The 19,689-nt window shown below is 47.1% G+C and overlaps 1 protein-coding gene across 5 annotated transcripts; it reads right to left on the reverse strand.

Annotated features, from left to right (window-relative positions):
* On the reverse strand, positions 1 to 11,356 carry ANKRD54 (ankyrin repeat domain 54; the record flags this gene model as incomplete). 5 transcript variants are annotated; one of them, XM_079715348.1, is made up of 8 exons in its annotated part: positions 10,972 to 11,356; positions 9,456 to 9,503; positions 2,546 to 2,617; positions 1,995 to 2,042; positions 1,795 to 1,919; positions 1,479 to 1,586; positions 1,071 to 1,141; positions 1 to 247 (listed from the first exon to the last, which is right to left on the reverse strand). In XM_079715348.1, exons 1-8 carry the CDS (start codon positions 11,294 to 11,296, stop codon positions 40 to 42), a joined length of 1,005 nt encoding a protein of 334 aa, XP_079571474.1. In that variant the 5' UTR covers positions 11,297 to 11,356. The 5 variants fall into 5 exon arrangements, with proteins under 5 accessions (XP_079571474.1, XP_079571476.1, XP_079571478.1 ...); XM_079715350.1 differs by lacking the exon at positions 10,972 to 11,356 and adding an exon at positions 4,942 to 5,035 and having other exon boundaries at positions 9,456 to 9,484; XM_079715352.1 differs by lacking the exon at positions 1 to 247 and adding an exon at positions 4,942 to 5,040 and having other exon boundaries at positions 1,067 to 1,141.
* Positions 11,357 to 19,689: the final 8,333 nt, after the last annotated feature.

The raw sequence follows: 19,689 nt of genomic DNA on the forward strand, positions 1-19,689 counted from the left end.
TTCAAACAACACAAATTTATTCTTTTATGGTTCTGGCAGTCAGAATCTGAAATCTCTCTGGGCTAAAGTCAAGGCATCAGCAGTCTGGTCTCTTCCGGAAGTTCTGAAGGGAGAATCCATTTCCTTGCCTCTTCCAGCTTCTGGAGGCCGCCTGCATTCCTTGTCTTGTGACCCCTTCCTCGAGTTACTCCGATTTCTTGCTTCCGTCACCACATCTCCTGCTTCCTCTCTGAGCTCCTGCTTCCCTCTAATAAGGATCTGTGTGATTATATCTGGCCCACCTGGATAATTCAGGACAGTCGCCTTGTCTAAAGACCCTTAACTTAATAACTGCGAAGTCCCCTTTGTCATATAAGGTAATGTTCACAGGCTCCTGGCATTAGAACATGGCCATCCTGGGGGCCACTCCTCCGCCTACTACAACTAGGCTGCAGAATGGCGACCCCCTCCTGGTGTTTCAATGATTGGGAGAAAAAAGGCTGGGGATTACCTGCTTTGGGTTCAGCCGGGCCCTTCCTAACTTTGTATTTCTAAGGTCTAGGCTTCACCAACGCCCTCCTTCCAACCAGAGAAACTCACTGCCATGTCTCGTTGAAAGTCCGGTGACAAGCCTAAACCTAAGTGCTGGTGAGAGGTGCGGGGCCAGCCCAGAAGCCCCCTAGGCCAGAGGGTGCCTGCCCTAAGCCAAATCCTGCTGGTTGCAATGAGCCCACGGTTGGAAAGGGACACAGAGAAGGGTCTGGGGCCTGCCGAGGGTGCCAGGGAGGCCATGGGACGAGTGAGGCCTGCTAGGATAGCGCGTCGGCCAGAGCTGAGTGAGGCGTGGCTGCGGCACTGTGGGAGCCAAAGGAAGAAGACGCTGTGGGCTGTGGTCCTGGCCCCCAGGGACGATGGAGACCGTGGCTGGGAGTGGCGCTGAGGTCAGTGAGAGAGCATCTCTGCCTCGCAGCAGCTGGGGGCAAGGGCCTCGGCAGACAAAGTCCCAGGCACTGGGCTTTTCCTTTGTAATGAGAGGGCAGTGGGGCGGGGGAGAGTGGCGGAGCGGGAGGGCAGGGAGCCTCTCTTGCTACCTCTTCTCCATGTTCTGCATCTGCAAGCTGAGGGAGGTGAAGCTGGCCAGCAGGTCGGTCACTTCATCCACCTGCGGGATGAAACCGAGGCTCTGTTATGGGGTGCCCCCGGGTCCCCCCAGCAGCACCACAGGCATGGAGGGCAGACACTGTCTCTCCCTGCAGGGCATGTGGTGGCTTCACCGTGACTAGGGAGCAGCTGTCCGAGGCTGAATCCTTGCTGCCAGGTGGTCTCAGACCGCCCCAGAGAGAAGGGCCAGGGCAGCTTCAAAGGAAGTAGACAGAGGCTCTGAGGTCCACAGTGGGCGACAGGCCCACAGCCACGCCTTTCTCCTGCGTCAGAGCATGGGTGGGCTGGCCCTGAGGCTCCGGCCAGGGCCTGGGTCTGGACCTGCAGCTGCGGCTCACCTGCTCTTTGGTGCTTGTCATCTGGAGGCGGGTGCAGAGGTCATCCAGCCGATCCCGCTGCTCGTGACGCCCCAGGCGCTCCAGGTACTCCCTCAGCATCTGGATGATCTGAAACCAGAGGGTGGGCTGAGGGTGTGCTGGGAGGCACAAAGTGGCCTGATGCTGCTGCCGAGGGGCACAGTGGAACAGGTGCCAGCTGGGGTCCGCGTGAAGCCACCCAGGAGCCCTGGTGCCGGAGGTGGGCGTGTCTGTGGTTCGGGCAGCACCTGCCCAGGGTTTGCTTGGGGCCGCAGGCTCAGCTGAGGGGGGCACTCACCTGCTTTACCTCCAGCCGCACGGCCTCCAGGCACTGGGAGTGGCCTTCCTGCAGGATGTTGAGCTTCGACTTGGCCAGGTGCAGGGGCGTGCGGCCCGCTCGGTCCAGGGCATCTACCCGGGCCCCTGTGGGAGCAGGCAGAGGTGAGCATGCTGGGGGTGAGGGGGAGAGAGGAGGGAGAAGGGGAGGGGACCACTCACCTCCTCGCAGCAGTGTGGTGATGACAGGGACGTGGTTGGTGCAGGCCGCTGAGGGAGAAGAACAGAGACTGAGAATCCAGGACCACTGCGGCTTGGCCTGGGTGCCCACCAGAGGGAGCAGGACTATGTCTCTGAGGGTCCCGATGCCAGGTCACGCCCCTGAGAAGGCATCACCAAGGTAGCGACTGGGAGGGACTCGGTGATCAAATCCAACTCCCTCCCTGTACAGCTGAGGAAACTGAGGCTTGGAGACAGGACTTGCCTCACCATGAGCCACAGTGTGAGTCAGCCGCAAGGCGGGAACCTGCCCTAACAGAGCTGCTGGTGAGTCAGTTCAGGTTGTGAAATCAGCTCTGCTCAAGGCACAGCCAGCTAGTGATGGATGGGGACAGCCATGGGACACAGCCCAAGGGGAGTGTGGCTCTGGGGGCTCAGGCTCCCCCCAGACGATAGCAGAGACTGCTGGGAGCCCGCAGGACCCCAGGCTCTACATCAGAGGAGCCTGTCTGTGCTGCAGAGAAGGGTGTCTTGGCAGCTTGCCAGGCACTTACCCAGGTGCAGTGGCGTGTTCCCCAGCCCATCTCGCTGATTGGGGTCGGCTCCATGGTCCAGAAGCAGCTGCACTGGAAACAGGAAAACCCAAGAGGAGCTGTTGGGGGCTTCTATGAGCAGCACCCTAACCCCCAACTGTAACCTAGCTAAAGAGGCTCACTCAAGGTGGGGAACACTGAAAGCTGACACAGTCCCCCATGCTGTTTCATTCACTCACTCACTGGCTCATTCGCCCCTGAGGCTCATGTGCAGGACTCTAGGGCCAGGAACTGAGGATTCCGGGAGGGACCCTGGCCTATGCAGGTATTATGGGACTGAGACTTCAGGGGTTAAAGAAAGTTCTTCCAATAGCAGTGGCTGCTAGTGAAGGCTCTCAAGGGCATTTTCTGTTCCTTCCACAGCCAAGCACCACAGTGGGAATTAGGCCAATAGAAGATGCTGAGCAGCCCCTCCTTACGAGTCTCTAGGTCACATCAATGGTGGGCTGTGGTATCACCAGGGCTCACCAATTACCCAGATGGATGTGCAGGCAGACTAACTCATATGAGGAGGCCAATCTGAGCCTCACAACGTATACAGAAACTAATTCAAGAGGGACCATGGACCTAAATGTGAAAGCTATAACAGTCAGGTCTGTAGAACAGAACAGGAGGATATCTTCATAACCTTGGGATAGGCAAAGATTTCCTAAACAGGTCACAAAAATACTAACCATAAAAAAGAAAAGATTGATAAATTGGAATCATTAAAATTAAGAACTTGTGGGACTTTCCTGGTGGCACAGTGGAAAAGAATCCGCCTGCCAATGCAGGGCACACAGGTTCGAACCCTGGTCCAGAAGATTCCACATGCCATGGAGCAACTAAGCCCGTGCGCCACAACTACTGAAGCCTGCGCTCCTAGAGACTGTGCTCCGCAGCAAGAGAAACCACCACAGTGAGAAGCCTGTGCACCGCAACAAAGAGTAGCCCCCGCTCGCCACAACTAGAGAAAGCCCGTGCGCAGCAACGAAGACCCAAAGCAGCCAAATATAAATAAATAAATAAATAAAAATAAATAAAATTAAGAACTTGTGTTCATCAAATGAGAACATTCAGAGAACAAACAGGCAAACTGAGAAAAAGTCATTTATATTTAATAAATGATTTACATCCAGTATATATAAAGAATTTCTACAAATCAATAAGAAAAAGATAGGCAACTTGTTAAAAAAAATGGACAATAGGCTTGAACAGATACTTCACAAAAGAGGATACAAAAATGGCCAATAAATACCTGAAGATGTGCTCAACATTACTGACCATCAGGGAAACGCAAATTAAACCACAAGGAGATACCACTATACTAGAAGGGCTAAAATTTAAAAGCGATAATACCAAGCACTGCCAAGGATGTGGGAAAATGTGGAACTCTCTTACAGTGCTGGTGGGAGTGTATATTGGTAGAACCATCTTTGGGAAAAGTTCGGTAATACACACTAGCTAAACGTGTGTGTACCCCAGTGACCCAACAATTCTAACACAGATAAGTGCTTATATCCATCAAGTCACATGTTCAAAAATGTTCCTAGCAGCTTTGCTCCTCCTAATAGCCCAGACCTGGAAAAGACACAAATACCTATCAATAGTAGAACGGGTGAACTGTGGTCCGTCACACGATGAAACACCAGCCGGTAACGAGAGCAAAGAGCTACCATTACTCACAACCTTCAGGGATGAGTCTCAAGAATGTAATTCCTTTTTTTTTTTTTTTTGGCCGCGCAGCATGTGGGATCCTAGTTCCCCGACTAGGGATAGAACCCTCCCCCATGCATTGGAAGCGCAGAGTCTTAACCACTGGACCACCAGGGAAGTCCCTCAAGGATATAATTTTGAGTGAAAGAATTCAAGATACAAAAGAGTGCATATTCTGTGCTTCCATTTATGTGAAATTGAAAAACAGGCAAAACTAATCTATGGTGATCAAGGTCTACGAAGGGGTAAGGACTGGAAGGGGCATGAGGCAGGCTGCTGGGTGCTGAAAATATTCTATATTTTGATCCAGGAGGCGGTTACAGCAGTGTATACACACAGAAAGCTCACTGTTTGTAAGTTATACCACATCCCCAAAAAAACTTATAAAAAAGGGGGGGCTGTCCCGCTGCTGCCCTTAGCACTGAGTAAATGTTGCCTGAATGTCTTGAAGGACTGGTCCGACCTCAGAGGCAATCATATTCTTTCCCCAGGTGGACCCCTGGCCTGGTCTGGCAGTGCCAGTTCCACAGGCTAAAGGAGTGAGAGGGGCCGGGTCTTCCTTATATCCAGCACCCGGCTGAGCAGACAGCAGATCCTCCCCCAGCCCCTCTGAAGTGATGCTACTCGCCCAGCCTCCCTCCCTCCCTCTCCCCGGGACTCACCAATCTGGTCATTGCCATTGCAGGAGGCAAAGTGTAGGGCTGTGCGGCCCTTGTCGTCAGCTGCACAGGGATCCGCGCCATCTTCCAGCAGCTGCTGCACTGACACCACCAAGACAGAGGGAGCAAGTGGAGAGAGTGGCAGTGTTAGCCAGGCTGCAGCCCCAGGGGATGGATGGGGATGCTCAGGGGCCCTTCCAGGCAAGGCACTGACAATGTTTGGGAGAGCTAGTCCCTCCTAGAGGCTGGCCCCATGGGGACTGCCAATGACAAGGGACTCATTCTCCTGAGGGCACAACTGAGGGCCCGTATTCTGGGTGCTCAAACTACGTGTCTAGGGATAAAACATCATAGAAGAATCTCGGCCCTCAGGGTCAGAAATATGGGAGTCATGGAAATCGCCAGCATAGACTCTGGCCCCGCCCCTCTACCTGCATCTGGCTACACATCCATTCCAGCTGGACACAGCCGAGAGAGCTGTGGGCTGATTCTTACTTTGCTCCCAGGAGGCAGCCCTTTAGAGTGGACAGAGCACAGGCTCTGCCACACAGACCAAGTCCCAGGCTAAACTAAGCAAAAAGGAAAGGAGTTCATTGCCAACAGCATGGGGCAGTGGGAAGGCCTAGATTTGGGCCCCCATTCACCGGCAAATGGGAGGAATCTCTGCCCTGCTAACCTCCAGAGTTGCTGTAATGAGAATAATGGATGAAAAATTCCTTCCTTGAAAAGTGCAGAGCCATTATAAAATGTGAGGCCTTATGCATTACACGTCCACGTCAACTGAAAGGCAGAAATTGCTGCCAAACATCACTTAGAGCAAGAAATAAAATGCTCTAGTGATCCCCCAGCAAACCTCTGAAGGACTTGAGTCTTTCAAATGAAATCCAGGTATCTCCTGCTTTGTGAATCTCTCTCATCTCAGGCTGAGTGACCTGCCCCCTCTCCTGCATCCCCACAGGGCCCTGTTCATCCTGCTGCTTCATGTTAACACGCTGTGCTGTTTTAGAGTAACTACGACTGTGGACGGAGCAGCAGCCCGGCATCAGGTACCTGACTGCCAAAGCCCTCAACCACTCAGCACAGTATCACGTCCATGGTACAGATCAGGAGACAGACTCCAGCCCAAGCCAACAGGAGGCCAAGCTCGGCTAGGAACCCAGGCTTCTCTGGCTCGAGAACTTACACCTCTCCAACTAAATATAGGACTTCAGTTTCCTCGGTTTTTTTTTTTTTTTTTTTTTTTTTTTAGAAGTGGTGTTGCTTTATACTCGTCTTCTCCAACTATTCTGTAGGTTTTTTGTTTTGTTTCTTAATATCCTGGACCGAGATATGACTTGTCCTGCTCCACGAATGTTGCTGACTGACTGAATAAATGAACGAATGAAGGTGGTGGGAAAGGGTCATGAGAGTGGAGGAGGAGGAGGAGCTTCCAGTCACCTCCGTGTTCACCACCAAACGGGAGCCAGTATCCAAGAGACAAAGCAAAGCTAAAATAGTCAGTTCCAGTTTTGTGATTTGTGCAGCTACAGTCTTTATGGAAAGCACTTTAGCAACATCTATCAGAAGCCATCAAGATGTGTGTATCCTTTGACGTAACAACCCCATTCCTGGGAAATTATCTTAAAAATGAAAAACCAGTGTGCAAACATGTGACTGACTAAATAATTCCTGCTTTGTCCCTCTGAAGGCATCATGTGCATCCATTACAAATTGTGGTTATAACTGAGGCTTGGAATTACAAGGTGATTTCTACCTTTTACTTTATAAGCTTCAAAAAAATTGTACAGCTACATATTCATTCTATAAATAGGAAAAAATAACGCTTCCGTTTTGAAAAAACAAATGGTTATGAAGACTATGAAAAATGTTTATGATACACAAAACATTATGCGGGCTACAAAACTGTGTATACAGCACAGTTTGCAAGCCCTTCAAGAAAATTCCTCTGCATAGGAAAAAGGACAAGAAGCATATTCACCAAAATATTAACAGAGATTCCTTTGCTGACATTAAGGATGTTTTTCATGAAGATTTTTCTAATTTTCAAAACATTTTAAATGCACATATTATTTTCACATTTAAAATCTTTTAAATGATTATGAATTCACAGAAAGGCACTTACGATTTAATAGCAGGGTATAAATTTTACATCCACTATAATTGCTAACCTATACCAAAAAAACCAACAAGCATGCAGAGAGACATTAAACAAAATGGTAACCATACAGGAAAAGGAATGAAGAGGCTAATCTACAGCCACTTTCGCTGTCAGAGTCCGGCAAGAGCCTGGCAAATCTAAGAGCCACTTAGATTTGAAGATGGATGTGTCACAGACTCTGAATGGAAAATTACAGCATTTCCACCAAAATAATAAAACCACCATGTGGACACCTGATTCAAGATAAACTAGATGTGGGACTTCCCTGGTGGCACAGTGGTTAAGAATCCACCTGCCAGTGCAGGGGACGCGGGTTCAAGCCCTGGACCAGGAAGATCCCACATGCCGCGAAGCAACTAAGCCCATGAGCCACAACTACTGAGCCTGCGCTCCAGAGCCCGCGAGCCACAACTACTGAGCCCACGTGCCACAACTACTGAAGCCCACATGCCTAGGGCCCGTCCTCCACAACAAAGAGGAGCCACCACAATGAGAAGCCCTTGCACCACAACGACGAGTAGCCCCTGCTCACCACAGCTAGAGAAAGCCTGTGCACAGCAATGAAGACCCAACACAGCCAAAAATAAATTAAAAAAAAAAAGATAAACTAGAATATAGCCAGTATTTTATAATAACTATAAATGGAGTATAACCTGTAAAAATTGTGTATCCCTATACTGTACACTTGTAACTTACATAATATTGTACGTCAACTATACTTCAATTTTTAAAAGAGAGAGGGACTTCCCTGGTGGTCCAGTGGTTAAGAATCGGCCTTCCAATGCAGGGGGTGTGGGTTCGATCCCTGGTTGGGGAACTAAGATCCCACATGCCACGGGGCAACTAACCTGAGCGCCACAACTACTGAGCTCATGCGCCTCAACTAGAGAGCCTGCATGCCGCAACCTACAGAGCCCACGTGCTGCAACCTACAGAGTCCACGTGCTCTGGAACCCGTGCGCCACAACTACAGAGCCCACGTGCCCTGGAGCCTGAGTGCCACGACTAGAGAAGAGAAAACCCACACGTCACAACTGGAGAGAAGCCCACGCGTCACAACAAAAGATCCCGCATGCCTCAACTAAGACCCAACGCAGCCAAAAAAAAAAAATTAATTAATAAATCTTTAAGTAAATAAATGTGAGAAAGAAAATAAAAGAAAATAAACCCATTTAAAAAAAAAAGATAAACTAGACTTTCTGTGAAACGGAAGTATAATTAAAATATTCTCTGGCCACACACTCGAGATATTAAAAAGAGAACACATCATCTTTCCTTGAAAAGCTATATAGGTTGCTACCCAAATATTCCACGATATTAAAGTTCATGGAAAAGAGATAAAAGTGGAGAGCGTTGAAAACCCCTCCAGTTTCCAGGCCTGCTCACTATGCTCTGCCAGGGATAAGGGACCCACTCAAGGCCTGTGTTTTAACGCCCAGCTCCCTGAGGGGAACGACCTTCTCTCCACGCCTGCTATAAACAGGCTCTCCTATCCCTCGGCTGACTTTGAAGATGAAGGTAGAAGACTTCGAGCCAGGGAATGCGGGCGGCCTCAGAAGGTGGAAAAGGCAGGGAAACAGATCTCCCTTGAGCCTCCAGAAAGAAATACAGCCCTGCGGACACTTTGATTTCAGCCTGGTGAGACCTGTGTTAGACTTCCGACCTACAGAACTGTCTGATGATAAACTTGTGTTGTTTTACAACATTATCTTTGTGGTAATTTGTTACAGCAGCCAAAGAAAACCCATATACCACTTTCCCCTGATTCACAGAAAGAATTAAGTCAGTGGATACAATGAAAATTTTTTTCCTATGGCTTGTCTTGTAGCTTTGATGCTGCTACTGCCCTGCCAGCTAGCAAATGGTGAAGAACAACAACAAAAAACAAAGTGGTGTCCTGCTAGGAGCCCCTCCCATGCCTTTCTGATGTTCTGTCAACTAAAGTTGGAGAACCACTGACCCAACTACCACAAGGCCTCAGGGAGCAGTTGAAGGTGGTGGCTCTCCTGGCACTTCAAATTGACTATTCATTCCCATTAACCACAAGTTGCAAAAAGTTCCTACTCTGCGGCTGGGTGCCAGGGATATAAAAGCAGACATGGTCCCCACCACCATGGAGTCCACAGGGTGATAAACGCTATGATATCAGGAAGTACAGGGTGACAGGGAAGCATGGGAAGAGTGAGCATCTGAGCCAGACTTGTCATCTGCAAGATGACTGCAGTTATACAATAAGTACAGCAAGCCTGGTCCCAGGGGTGAGCCAGCAGAATTCAAGCACTGTCTTCCCAGATATTGGTTACCTGGATTTTTCCTTCCCCGACCAGACCAGGGAGCTGGACTCACTCTGCACACTCACCTGTTTCCACATCGTTGGCATTGGCTGAGTCCCTCAGCCTCTTCAGAGCTGTGAAGACAATAAGAGTGCCAGTTAAAAAAAAAAAAACAGCAACGGCCATGATGAAGCAAAAAGTGATGGCTTCCTAGCTACCCACCATTCAGCCACAGTAGCATCTAAAGAGAAAGAAAGGGGCCAGGATACAAGTGACACTACCCTGGGAACTAGGAGAAACCTGAAATGTGACACAGCTAGTGCAAAAGCCACATTTTGTAGCAAATCCTCCAAGGTCTTTGGAGCCAGATATTGGCTCTGCCACTTGTTGGAGCTGGGTGACCGTGAACAAGTTAGTTAACCCCCTGGGCCTCAGGTCTATCACCTGCAAAACAAGGTTGAGCTCTTTCCTGACAGGCCTGAGTCATTGCAAAGACCAAATGAGATGATTTACACGGAAGCACTCTGTGAGCTCGTTACACAGATAATCTTACATCCTCCTTCAAAACAGACCACTCCCAAATGACTTACTTAAATTTGATGATTCCTATGCAGAAACTTTTTTCTCCACAATGACACTACCTGTATATTAGAGGCTAACAGAAAGCAATGCCTTTATCATCAGAGAAATGGACAAAAATTGCAATTCATATATATAACGATCCCTTACATTCATACAGCACTTTCAAATTTTCATTTAATCTTCATAACACCACTAAGATATGAGTAGGTATTAAAGGGACCCTAAAAGTCCCCATTCTTTTTTTTTTTTTTTTTTTTTTTTTTTAGTCCCCATTCTTAAAACTTTCAGGGTGTTGGTTTCCATGGCATCCATAAAATGTAAAAGACAATATGGTAGAAGTACCAGAGCAGGAGTTCTAATACCAGCATAGCCAATTTCTAGCTATGTGACTTGGAGCAAGACAATTTCTCTGAACCTCAGTTTCACCTTCAGTAAAATGGGAACAGTATCTGGATCTCAGTGAGTTTTTACGAGGATCAGAAATGCTCACAAACCACCCAACAGTGTTTGGCACACAACAAAGGCAGAATAATAACTATATATTCCTTACCTTACTTAATAACTCTGGCAACATACCTGTAAAGCATACCATACCCATTCTACAGATGAGAAAACTAAAGCTGAAAGGTTCTATAGTTTGCCTAAGACCTAAATGAGATAGAAAAGTCCAATCCAGGTCTGTGCAGTTAAAGAAATAAGTTGGTAGGACTTGGCTCTGATATGATAATATTCTCCAGTGTCCCATTTATTATCTACAAATAAACACCTGGAGTTAGGAAAAGTTTCTATTCAGGAACTACCAAATGTGAAAAGCCATCGGGACTGGTTCTGAGCAGGAAGACTTTTTTTACACTCATGATCCTTAGCAGCTATAATACTACTATTGGTACTGAAAGTGGACTCAGGGGTCACTCCAGGTCCGTAGCTCAGACGTCGGAGGACACCATCCTGAACGGGCTGGGGAGATCAGGGCCCGATTCTCAGCCGAGGGCCAGCCCCGCCTCCAGCCGCGCTCCTCACCGTGCACCTCCTTGCCAGTGGGCCCGAGCCGGCGGTGGGGCCTGGCGGCGCGCCTCAGCCGGCCGGAGGGGATCTTACAGAGCAGCTCATCGCGGGGCTCCGCGTCCTGCTGCCACAGGACGTGAAGGTAGCGTAGCGGGGACTGGGCCCCGCCGGCCGCCCGGCCCGGGAGCCCCTCGCCGCCGCCCAGCGCAGACCCGAAGTCGGCGAAGGAGAAGAGGCCCTCGGGGCCCGTCAGCGGCTCTGGAGCCACCGCGCACTCGCCATCCGAGCTCGAGCGGCCAGAGCGCGACTCTTCGTCCGCGCCCCCGGCGGCGGCTGCCATGACAACGGCTCCGTGCTGGCCTGGCCGCGGGAGCCTCGTGCTTGACGGACCGACCGACCCGCTTCCCTCCGCCCTAAGCCTCGCTGTCAGAGGACAAGCGGGCGGGCCTGGCCTGCAACCACGGCAACCGAACAGGGGGCGGGCTCGGGCCGCAAGCGGGGCAGTTCCGGACCAATGAAAACCCTTTCAGCCTAAACCCCACCCCCACAGCCAATCGGGAGTAGTACGGGCCACAGAACTTGGTTAGCTGCAGCGTGACTGACGGATATAAGAACCAATCACAAATTTGAGATGGCTGCGTCCTCGCCGTACGTCCCTAAGCGGAGCCAATAAAACAGCCGAGTTTAATACACTTTTTTTCTTCCCATTTCTCCCGTCGGATCAAGGGAAAGATAACGGGCAGATGCCCTAGCCAATCATGTTAAGATGATTTGCAGCCAATCACAAAGGAAAGTGAAGAAGCCAAAGGAAAGGGATTGAGAGATAAGAAAGTGTGTAAATCAATGACCGTTAAAAACAACAACAACAACAACACAGAACTTCCCACAAATACAGAATGTAAGTAGGAAAGTGAGAATATGTTAAAATGTGGGGCTAGCAACACGAACTGTGGAGTGATAGTTTCTAAATGCGATAGATCCCGTTCGTTCTCTCGGTAACCCTGGGGTTGATCACTGATTTACAAAGAATTCTATAATTCAACACCAGAGCGACCGACGCTTGGGTCTGAGAGCCAGTCACTGACCCAGGTAATTCTCTGTGCTAGGTCCTGGACGCAGAATCAGACTCGGTGCCCTCTGAGATGCTCAAGTGGGATGGGAGAAGTCAGAGCCGGAAGCGGAAGTGTTCCGCAAACAGCTGATGATGAGCTTAGCAACCCCTCCCAGGTGCACTGTTCTGTAGAATTTTCACAACCCTGAATCCCACAAACACTTCTATAAAGTGAGCAAGGAGGACCACCCCTATTTTATAGACGAGGAGCTGAAACCAGAGAGATCACGAACTTGTTCATGTAGGCCCAGCTCTCTTGAGAGGAAGGTTGTGTCCAGGCAAAAGTTGTTCCTTGTCATTCAACGCAGTGAAAATATAAGTTTGGGCTTCCCTGGTGGCGCAGTAGTTAAGAATTCGCCTGCCAATCCAGGGGACACAGGTTGGAGCCCTGGTCCGGGAAGATCCCACATGCCCAGAGCAACTAAGCCCGTGCGCCACAACTACTGAGCCGGAGCTCTGGAGCCCGCGAGCAGCAACTACTGAAGCTCTTGTGCCTAGAGCCGGTGCTCCGCAGCAAAACAAGCCACCGCAATGAGAAGCCCGCGCTCCTCAACGAATAGTAGCCTCCTGCTCGCCACAACTAGAGAAAACCCCGCGCAGCAGCGAAGACCCAACACAGCCAAAAATAAATAAGAAAATTAGAAAAAAAAAATGTAATCTTTCTCTGACAGTTGAAAAGCACTTTCAGATTTTGCAGTGCTCTCAGAACACCACTATGAGGTTTATCATTGTAATGTATGGAGAAAAATGTTTATTTGAACTCTCCTCCTCTGCCCGATGCGGGAGAGGACATATGCCAACTCCCCTTGTAGCTAGAAGGAAACCGAGGAAAGAAAGAAACATTGAACGTGTACCATTTACCAAGTGCTTGATATGTATTTTACCATTTAGTTCTCCTTCACAAGTGTCTTAGCAGGTAGATATTATTATACCCACTTTGCAGATTAGGAAATTGTAGTCCCTAGATGTCATATGAATTGTCCAGGGGTACGGGACTAGATATTTGGAGGACTGGGATTTGAACCCAGAAAAGTCCTCTCTTTCCATCATGCTGATCTCTTTAATGAAGAGCCTACTGGAAATCTGCCTCCAGAAAATTTAAGTGACATCTGGATATTTATACCTCACTCCTGCTGAATGTACCCTGAAATAACTTTATTATTCATTTCTCCTCTTTTTCCGTGTAATAACCTGCAAAATTGTCATCATCCCTCCAGTCCCTCTGTGAAGAACCAAAGGTGTACTTGCTGTCTAAAGTACAATTCTCTTCACGTCTCTAGGATCTGCTTGCCCATTGAGCTCAGGCTAAAGTCCAAACCTTTTATCGTAGCAGTCAAGACCCTTGATGATTCTGACCCAGTTGTCTTTGCAATCAGTGTCTTTCTCCTACCAGTGGGTCTTCAAACCATCTGGTCTACGAAGATGTTTGCATTGTCAGAAATCTTTTAATTTAAACAGGATCCCTAAACATCTAGGGGTGGCTGTTACTTCTAATTTTTAAATCAACTTTGTTGAAGTACATAGCCCAACCCTCTGTGTGTTGCAAGAACCACTTGTTATTTTGGACTGGAAGAACGGGATGTGGGTTGAATTGGACCCAGTTAGCCTCACCAGCAGGATTTTAGACTGGAACTTGGGTCTATGAAGCTGTATTCCCTCATAATGCCTGGCTCAGCAACTGGCACCAGCATGTTGTAGCTATTTGACTGACTGACTGATTAAATGAATGAATGAGTAAAAATAGTAGCCCATTGGTTAAGACCATCAGTTTTGTTGGTTTGTTTTAATTTATTTATTTATTTATTTTTGGCTGAGTTGGGTCTTTGTTCCTCCGCGCGGGGTTTTCTCTAGTTGTGGCAAGTGGGGGCTACTCTTCATTGTGGCGTGTGGGCTTCAGTAGTTGTGGCTCGTGGGCTCTAGAGTGCAGGCTCAGTAGTTGTGGCTCGCGGGCTTAGTTGCTCCGCGGCATGTGGGATCTTCCGGGACTAGGGCTCAACCACTGTGCCACCAGGGAAGCCACAGACCACCAGTTTTTTGTTTTTGTTTTTGTTTTTGTTTTGCGGTACGCGGGCCTCTCACTGCTGTGGCCTCTCCCGTTGCAGAGCACAGGCTCTGTACGCAAAGGCTCAGCGGCCATGGCTCACGGGCCCAGCCGCTCCGCGACATGTGGGATCTTCCCGGACCGGGGCACGAACCCGTGTCCTCTGCATCGGCAGGCGGACTCTCAACCACTGAGCCACCAGGGAAGCCCAGACCACCAGTTCTGAAGCCACAAATGAGTGGGTTTATAGCTTTGAGCAAGTGACTTTCCTTTGCTTATCTTCAGTTTCCTTATCCATAAAATGAAGGTAAGAGTACTACCTATATCAGACATCCCTGGTGGTGCAGTGGTTAAGAATCCGCCTGCCAAGGCAGCGGACATGGGTTCGAGCCCTGGTACGGGAAGATCCCACGTGTCGTGGAGCAACTAAGCCCGTGCACCACAACTACTGAAGCCTGCGCGCCTGGAGCCCGCGAGCCACGACTACTGAGCCTGCGCTCTAGAGCCCATGTTCCGCAACAAGAGAAGCCACCGCGAGGAGAAGTCCACGCACCGCAACGAACAGTAGCCCCCACTTGCCGCAACTAGAGAAAGCCTGCGCGCAGCAACGAAGACCCAACGCAGACAAAAATAAATACATACATAAATAAATAAAAGAGTAGTACCTATATCATGTGGTTATCACAAGGACTAAATAATATAATGTGAGTAAAGCACCTAGTACAGAGCTGGGTACAGAATTAGGGCTCAAAATATGGTAGCTATTGTTGTTATTATAAAAAGTTTAGATGCAGGCTAGGGCCCATGCAAATCCTAGGCAACTGTGGGCACATAACACTGGCATGAACTTGACCTAAGGGTGCTGCAAGCATGCATACACAAGTCATTTATGTTTGGTCAATCAGCAAATAGAACATGAAGCACTTAACAGGAGACAAAGAAAGTACCTACAATGTTGCTTTGGGGGAAAAGCTTCTGCCTGGGAATCCAAGAGCTTGTGTTCTAAGTCCTACTCTGCCGTGACTCACCTCATGATTTGGGGGCAACTGTTTCCTTTCTTTGGGCTTCAATCTTCCCATCAGAAGGTATTGTTCTAGGTCAGCTATTGACACTGGCTCAGGCTGGCTTGGCTTTCCTTTTATTCTTTCCCTCATCCTGTTGGCCTACACAGTATTTTATTTTTTTGCTTTTGTTTTACATTTTATTTCTTTGTATCAACAGGGGCACAAGAGAAAAGATCAAAAAGCAGGTTGTCCCTGCTGTCTCAATGCCACCAGCCGCTTCCTTCCCATGGCTTCAGATGTGATAAAGAAAGCTGTGGCTTTCTGTAGTTTTATTCACAGTCCTTTTTTTTCCCCAAAATACCACAAATGTACTTTATTTCTTCCCATTCACCTAAAGCAAGTTAATTAATTAATCAAAATAATCAGTGAATTTTCTTTTTTTTTAATACCCAAATCAGAGTTTATTATATGTTTTTTTAAAAATATCTTTATTGGAGTATAATTGCTTTACAATGTTGTGTTAGTTTCTGCTGTACAACAAAGGGAATCATCTGTATGTATACATATATCCCCATATCCCCCCACCTTGTTCCTCCCTCCCACCCTCCCTATCCCACCCCTCTAGGTGGTCACAAAGCATCGAGCTGCCCTCCCTGTGTTATGCAGCAGCTTCCCACTAGCCATCCGTTTTACCTTTGGTAGTGTATGTATGTCTGCTACTCTCTCACTTTGTCCCAGCTTCCCCTCCCCAACGCCCCCCCACCGGCCCCGTGCCCTCAAGTCCGTTCTCTACGTCTGCGTCTTTATTCCTGCCCTGCCACGAGGTTCATCAGTACCGTTTTTTTAGATTCCATGTATGCTACACAATATTTAAGAGCAATTTGAACTAGTTGCCAACATATAAAAATTGAGAGCTTTAACATAAAACTTTTGATTTCCAGATTCTCTTAAAAATGAGAAGAGGGAATTCCCTGGCGGTCCAGTTGTTAGGACTCTGCACTTTCACTGCCGAGGGCCGGGGTTCAGTCCCTGGTGGGGAACTAAGATGCCCCAAGCCGTGCAGCGTGGCCGAAAAAAATAAAAAAGAGAGAGAAGATATGGCAATACAGGACCAGTTGTCTGGAGCTGCACAGCAACTCTCCTCTTTAGATGGGGTGTGCTGCATCCCCACCACTCTCCCACTCTGTTACCTCCACACTGAGGCCTAAATACAATTGCCATTTATCCTCATACTTTTCATACTTGTGATGTTGTTTTTCTTTTTTTTCTTCGTGCCACACGGCTTGTGGGATCTTAGTTCCCCGACCAGGGATCGAACCCACGCCCCCTCAGTGGAAGCTCGGAGTTGTAACCACTGGACCCAGTGGAATTCCCAGTGACGTTGTTTTTCTTAAATGGAGTTAACAGGAAATTAAAATATCGCTTGTCTTTATCAAATGTGGAGTAATGAAAACTAGTGTGGAGGATAATTATTTAGTATCTAAAAACATGACATACAGTGATTATGTGACTTCTTAATGTCATGCTAGAGTATTTCTAATAAACCCACATAAGGGACATCTGACTCTCTGGGGAAGTTTAACTTTGACTAACAATTGACTAGGACTCAGTGATGTTTTATAAATCTGTAAAGTTAGAAGTTAGCTTTCAGGAAACTGATAAGGTGCAATAATTTTTGTATGTCCAGTGGAGAAGATAATCCCAAAGGTTATGGTTTTATTATTCTGTAGGGCAGGATACAGATTTGGATCTAATTTAGTAGTTGTATTTCATCATTCCTTTGCCCATTAACTATTCTCAAATTCTTTTCAAGCCAGCTCTGTCATACTGCTGTTTCCTTTATTAATGATTAAATAAGCTCACTCTTTATTGGTAGTAGAATTATGTTTTTAATCTCTTAGTGGCATTACTCTTTTGTCTATTGTGTAAGTTCCAAAATTTTTTGGTTAGTTTTTTGTTAGTTTTACTTATAATTTTTTAAATAAATTTATTTATTTATGGCTGCATTGGGTCTTCATTGCTGTGCACAGGCTTTCTCTTTGCAGCAAGTGGGGGCTACTCTTTGTTGTAGTGCAGGGCTTCTCATTGTGGTGGCTTCTCTTGTTGTGGAGCACGGGCTCTAGGCATGCAGGCTTCAGTATTTGTGGCACGTGGGCTCAGTAGTTGTGGCTTGCGGGCTCTAGAGCACAGGCTCAGTAGTTGTGGTGCACGGGCTTAGTTGCTCTGTGGCATGTGGGATCTTCCCGGTCCAGGGCTCGAACCCATGTCCCCTGCACTGGCAGGCAGATTCTTAACCACTGTGCCATCAGGGAAGTCCCTACTTATAATTTTTAAATCAAATTTATTGAGGTATAAAGTATATACAGTAATATCCCCCCCCACACACAAGGGGATTAAGTGCACAAGGCTAGTGATTTTTGACAAATGCATACACTTAGGTGACTACCACTCCAATCAAGATATATAGCATGACAATTATATTTTTAACAATTTGAGAATTGATCTATTGATCTTTTAGACTGCAGAGAGAAGGCACTGTCTTAAGAAAAGTAAGTGAATATTTATTTGCAGGCAAGAACAACAGTCTTCAATATTCTCTGTGAAAGAAGGCTACACCTTAACATGCATTCAGGAAACATTCATTGTTTTTTTCTATCTAGTGGATTCCTATACCAGATGATCCCTAAAGACACTTCTAGCTCTGATTTATAAAGACTCAGCTACTGGTCTCTCAAGGCCTACACACTCCTGCCCCAAAAGGCAGTGAGCAGAGGCTTCTGAGATCATCTCAGAAGAGTGAAACAAACCAGACAGTACATGAACTACAAACAAACTGGAGATTCTTGGGAAGTGGGGCTTGAAATGAACATAGCTGAAGAACCCAGGACGACTATAAAACATAACTAATGGCTTTTCTGAGTCAGAATTTCCTGCCTCAAATCCCAAGCAAAAGAAGATCAAGAGAAATAGGGTAGCTTTTCAGCTGCTGAATCCTCTCAGCCAACTCTCCCAGGTAAAATTATTCCAGGAGCTTTGTTCTGCCCACAGTTTCTTTCCCTTTGAAGTACTGGTTTTCCATTAACCAGGGAGACTTGCAAAATCAAACACCCTGTGATCAAACATTTCATAGTCCACAATGGGGGTCCAGCTGCTCTCAGGTCAAAGTTGGGTTTCTAAGCAGACTAAATGTGCTGCCAAGCAATGTCTGAAATTTCCATTCAAATGCAATTCTACAAATAGGGAGAACTGGAAGCAGGAACGGTGAGGAAGCTGCTACAATACTACAATACAAATGAGGTGATAGTGGCTTAGACTAGAATGATAGAGGCAAGATGGTGAGAATTGAGTCTGGGAACATTTTGAAGGTAGAGCCAAGCAAGGGCAGATGCATTGAATGTGTGCTGTGAGGAAGACTCAGTACAAGGGTGGTTCTGAGTCTTTGGCCTGAGGGACTGAAAGAATGGAGTTGCCCTTAACTAAGACGGGGAGAACTGTGAGAGGAACAAGGTTGAGGCAAAAAATCAGAAGCTTGGTTTGGAAGTGTTAAGTTTGAGGGCCTATTAGACATTCAGGTACTCACATGGCCCATGAGTCCACTTCATGGGTGGGGTCTGGGATGGAGATAGAAATGTGGGGAGTCAATGGCAGATGGAGGATATTTAAACTGGACTGGATGAGCCACCCAGGAAGGGAAGGTAAACAGAGGAGACCCAAGGACCAACCCCAGGAGGAGGGTCAGTCCACTATTTAGTGATTGGAGAGGAGGAATCCACAAAGGAAAGTGAGAAAGAGTAGCCAGTGAGGAAGGTCCTCCCAGAGCCTTTACTATTCTCTAAGTTAGGGTATGCATTCTGGAAGAGGTAGAAAGTCCTAAATAAATAAATAAAACATATGTTAGATGGTTATAAACAAGGGATACACGTTTCTGGTGACTGAAGCTTACATGAAGAATAAAGAACAGAAAATGACAAAACCAAAACTAGGTAGGAAGGAGAATATTTATTTAGAACACGAAATCATAACACAAATTGTGGGAGAAATCTTGTAGTTACAAATTGCAATTTGTAATTTTAGAAAGCTGACAACACAAACATCACAAAATCCAGAAACGAATTTAATTTTCTTGAACACCTCCATAATATTTTTTCTTTTTAAGGTTGCATAAACTTTGATCACTTCTTTATGAAACAACAATTTTGTATCATTTTCCACAATGAGAATGGAAAGATAATTTAGTCTTTCCTCTAGCATGTTAGATCAAAAATTTTTTATTACTGATATTTTAGAAAAAATTTCTTCTGAGTTCGCAATTCTTTTCTAGTAATGTTATGAACACTTGGAGAGTTGTCAAAGTTGAGGGCAAACTATCAAATTTTTTGTCATAGATTAACTGTAATTTCAGGTAATTTCAAGCTTTCTAGTGCCCTAACCTTAAATACTTATTTCATTGAGGACACTCATTGATCACAGCGGGTTAGGTGTATCTTACACACGGAAGGCCAGCAATAACTATTCACGTTAGAGTGTCACATAAATATATCCTACTGAACTCAAATGTTCCCAACAGGATTTCCTTT

Source organism: Hyperoodon ampullatus (genome assembly GCF_949752795.1).
Source record: "Hyperoodon ampullatus genome assembly, chromosome: 11".
NCBI lineage: Eukaryota > Metazoa > Chordata > Mammalia > Artiodactyla > Ziphiidae > Hyperoodon > Hyperoodon ampullatus.